This window comes from Solanum tuberosum, unplaced genomic scaffold (genome assembly GCF_000226075.1).
Source record: "Solanum tuberosum cultivar DM 1-3 516 R44 unplaced genomic scaffold, SolTub_3.0 scf00206, whole genome shotgun sequence".
Lineage (NCBI taxonomy): Eukaryota > Viridiplantae > Streptophyta > Magnoliopsida > Solanales > Solanaceae > Solanum > Solanum tuberosum.
This window is the reverse complement of record NW_006239131.1, coordinates 694073-698743: the sequence shown is the minus strand read 5'-3', so window position 1 is coordinate 698743 and position 4671 is coordinate 694073. Positions and strand designations below refer to the sequence as shown.

The following is a 4671-nucleotide window of genomic DNA, read 5'->3' as shown; positions in this document are numbered from 1 at the left end:
GATATAATTGCTAAATGCAGGTACTTGATGAGGAAGCAGGGAGCAACAAAGCTGACGCACATATTCCGAGAGCAGAATAGGGTGACAGATATATATACTATCCAAACAAGGGGCGAAGGAACAAATTTTTGGCATGCCCACCATTTTGACAGTTCTTCCGATATTTGCCCAACAAGAAGTGGATGCAGATGGATTAGGAACTAGTTATGCTAGGAGTAGTAGCAATAAAAACACTTTTCTTATTTTTGAGTTATTCTACCTATTTAGAATGCCTTAAAAGATTAGATAGAAAGAATTGACTAATAATATTGTGAGTTTTTTTTTGTCTAATTAGCGAGAATGGCTCTTGATCATTGACAAGGTCAACTTCTCTTTCTAAATCTGTTTTCAGACAACATTGTGTCTGGCACAAATGTTTGTCAAATTACACCATCTACCTTAATCCCAACAAAAAACACATGAACATGACACACCTTCCAAGAAAAATATCAGGGAAATTCTGTCTCTCTCTGGAGAGCGGCTCATTGTTTCTCCACAAAAAATGGCCGCTGTCCTCTTCCAGCTCCACCACCTTATTTTCTTATTTGTTTTTTTCCTATCTCATCCAACTCCTTGTGTTTCCATTGGAGATGATCAAGTCCTTCTTGAATTTAAAGAATTGTTATTAAATACCTCACTTCTTGATTCTTCTTGGAAAAAAGGAACAAATCCTTGTGATAATAATAACAAATGGTTTGGTGTACAATGTGATAATAAAAATGTTATTCAAGCCCTACTTCTTGGTGGGGTTGGCCTTTCAGGGAATCTTGATGTTGATGTACTAATTAGCCTTCAAGGCCTTAGAGTTGTTAATCTTGCAAACAACTCTTTCTCAGGAACAATTCCTGATTTTTTTAGGCTTGGTGCTCTCAAGTCTTTATTCATTAATGGAAACCAGTTTTCCGGAGACATCCCTGGAGATTTCTTCTCCAAAATGGGATCTCTCAGGAAAATATGGTTTTCGCGGAACAAGTTTTCAGGGAAAATCCCTGATTCTTTAGCAGGTTTAAAATATCTTTTAGAACTCCATTTGGAGAATAATGAATTCACAGGACCTATTCCAATTTTGTCACAGGCTAATCTAGCAACTATAAACTTCTCAAACAATAAATTACAAGGTTTAATTCCGCAAAGTTTGTCTAAGTTTGGTTCGAACCCCTTTCAAGGAAATCCTGATTTGTGTGGAAATCAAATAGGGAGGGAGTGTAAGGCTGTAGCCTCTGGTGAAAAGTCTGAAGGTTCTGGAAGTACAAAATGGATAATTATAGGCTTAGTGGTTGTTTTGCTATTGGTGGCTATATTATTTAAGTCAAAGCGTAAGGATGATCAATTTGAAAAGCTTGAAAAAGAGAGCCTTGATGAGGCTGTGAAGGTGCACCTTAACAAGAGAAGCATGAGCACGCGCACCTCTATGCGTTCATCAAGGAAAGGACGCTCAAGAAGTGGCAGCGATATGGGTGATCTAGTTGTGGTAAATGATGAAAAGGGTATATTTGGGATGCCTGATTTGATGAAGGCAGCAGCTGAAGTCCTTGGTAATGGAGGATTGGGGTCAGCTTACAAGGCGGTATTGGGGAATGGAGTGTCCGTCGTGGTGAAGAGGTTGAGGGAAACCAATAAATTTAACAAGGAAAGTTTTGATGCAGAGATCAGACGACTCGCTAGGATAAGGCACAGGAACATATTGCAACCATTAGCATACCATTACAGGAAAGAGGAGAAGTTGGTGGTGTCTGAATACATTCCCAAAGGCAGCCTGTTATACCTATTACATGGTATCGATATTTCTTCTTTGCCTCTCATGTCTCATCTTCAATGGTAAAAGAGTCCATGAAAACAGCCTATATATTATTGTGTACAACTTAATGCTAGCTTCTATTTCATGTGCATAAGTAGAGACTATCTCATTATGGGATATCATTTACGTTTATCAAATGGTCTGTTAATCATTCCCTTGAAATGACTCTTTTAAAGTTTTGGGATTACATAATTCATAAAAATGATCTTAGATAGCCCGAAACATTTCCATTCTTGTAATTGAGGTAATATTCACATTATGTATTTAGCATGCCAATTTGGGATCTGCTTCTATCAATATTATAAACTCTTTTTATCCAAAATTTTCAGGTGATCGGGGGATAGCACATGCTCAGCTAAATTGGACTATTCGCGTTAAAATCATCCTGGGAGTTGCCAGTGGAATGAAATTTCTTCATTCAGAGTTTGCATCATATGATGTACCTCATGGGAACCTTAAGTCTAGCAACATTCTTCTTTCTGCAAATAATGAACCACTTCTCACAGATTATGCGTTTTATCCACTACTCAACGATTCACAAGCTGTCCAATCTCTTTTTGCTTATAAATCCCCAGAAGCCATACTAAACCAACAAGTCACTCCAAAAAGTGATGTATATTGTCTTGGAATCATAATACTTGAAATCCTAACTGGGAAATTCCCATCACAATATCTCAGCAACCAAAAGTGTGGAACTGACGTTGCACAATGGGCGTGGTCAGCAATTGAAGAGAATAGAGTATCAGAATTGATTGCTCCAGAGATAGAAACAGAAAAGGATTCCCTTGAAATGATGGAGAAGTTCCTTCATATAGGAGCTGCATGCACTGAGAGTGATCATGATAATAGAATCGACATGAAGGAAGCCATAAGGAGGATAGAAGAGATAACAAATTTAATGTAGTAATTGGTTAGATGATCAGGAGGTTTCAATTTATTTTAGGGAGGAGGGAAAAAAAGGTACATAAACCTGTTTGAGTTCTCCAACTAATGATCCACGCACGAGCTCTTCCCAGTAGAATGTGGGCATTTTACGTTCCCTGAGATGAATGCTGTTTTCATTTGATTTGACTTGCCTGTATCGAACTGGTGTGACATGGGCGTGGATACTTTGTGAGGATTCTTCAACATGCACTTAATGTTAGTAGGAAACTTAAAGTACCCATACGAAGAATTACACAAACTTGTATATTGGATACATTAACATTATGCATTTTCAATTTTTTCTCTCTATAGTTCATTTTTTTCAGATAACCAATGCAGATACTCGATCTCTATCTACAGCTTCTGTCTTATGCTTCCATATAATGAATACATTCATATAATGCTTGCATTGGGGTAGTATGTTTACATCACAATCCTTAGGGTGCGGTCCTTCCCCGGACCTTGCTAACATGAGATGCTTTGTGCACCGGACTGTCCTTTTTGAATGCACAAGAGGTTCTTACAAGTTCTTGTCATGTTAATGAAAAGAGTAGACGAAAAGTTAGGTCCAAGTACTTCTTTTTCAAGTGCTAGCTCTTGGACTTGATGCTTATGGATAGAGGTGTCAAATGGGCATGTTGGGTTGAACTTGAAACTATCATTTTGTGCAGTATAGCTCTCAGAATCTGCAGACGACATTCACAGGTTAAAATCACATTTTGTGTCCGTCAATAACCCCACAATCTATGCAGTTTCCAAAACCTCTCTGATGACTTATATGCGTCCACAACAATTCAATAAATCAGGTCCCTTGAAAAGAAAACGAACAGTGCGAAAAGTAAAGCTTAAAATAATACGTGGAAATTTTCTTGCTCAAAGGAGGAGAAAACCACGACCTGTCTCACAATATTTCAATAACAACTCCATTACTTCAAAGAGCCAAGGTTCAGATTACAAAGTCTTGTAACCTAGGAATTAAACTCTTAATCCCTTCCCCTTTCGTAACAACACTGGTACCCACAAACAAAGCAATACCTTTATTGCCTACTAGACCAACACACCCAGTTAATGTAGACTTCAAGAACACGGCATAGCTAACTTTAGGTGCAGCTCAAATTTAATCAATGATTACAACTGAAATGATAAATTTCCTTTATAACATAGGAATATATCTTACATTGTATGAAAACAAGACAATTATATATATATACACACCTGAAGCCAAAAATTGGATTACCATTTTATCCTTTTTTAAAAATACTTTACCCTTTATTTAAAATAATACTAATAAATCAACTATATATTCTACATTAATGCTCACAATTATTATTAAACCTATAGACTTTTCTTTGCTGGCACATTGCTGCTTCAAGCCTTCAATTATAACTGATGAAGACCAAGGATACTCCCAACAATTAAGTACGGATTTGATGAGTCTTTTTTTATTTTTGACTAAAATATCTTACATGATTTGATTCTCTTCAACTTCTTATCTTTAATAATTTGATTCTCTTCAACTTTCCTTCCTTAGGCCCCTTATTTAAAGTCACATCGAAGAGCACTGAATTTACAAATCTCATTTTAACATTTTGCTCTAATATGCCAATTTCTCTCTGATTAAGAACCATTTTATCATTTCTCTTTCTTTATTTTTGCTTTTTTGGTTCCCTTTTCAGTAGATCTTGTAGGTACAGAAAAAAATATCATTGAGTTTTTTAGAATTGTTAGGGATAGTAGCATTAGTGTTGCATTTGGATCGAAGACGTCATAATATGTGGTAATATTGCTATTGATAAATAAAGAATGAATGTTTGGAATGAAATAAATTTTTATCACTATGTGTGGATTAAAATATATATATATATACATATATATTACTAAATGTGGAAACAACTCGAGCCAAAAGCTTT

At 36.2% G+C, this 4671-nt stretch overlaps 1 protein-coding gene across 1 annotated transcript; it reads left to right on the top strand.

Annotated features, from left to right (window-relative positions):
* The first annotated feature begins 541 nt into the window (after positions 1 to 541).
* On the top strand, positions 542 to 2741 carry LOC102601525 (pollen receptor-like kinase 3). The gene is made up of 2 exons (XM_006355710.1): positions 542 to 1814; positions 2167 to 2741. Exons 1-2 carry the CDS (start codon positions 542 to 544, stop codon positions 2739 to 2741), a joined length of 1848 nt encoding a protein of 615 aa, XP_006355772.1.
* Positions 2742 to 4671: the final 1930 nt, after the last annotated feature.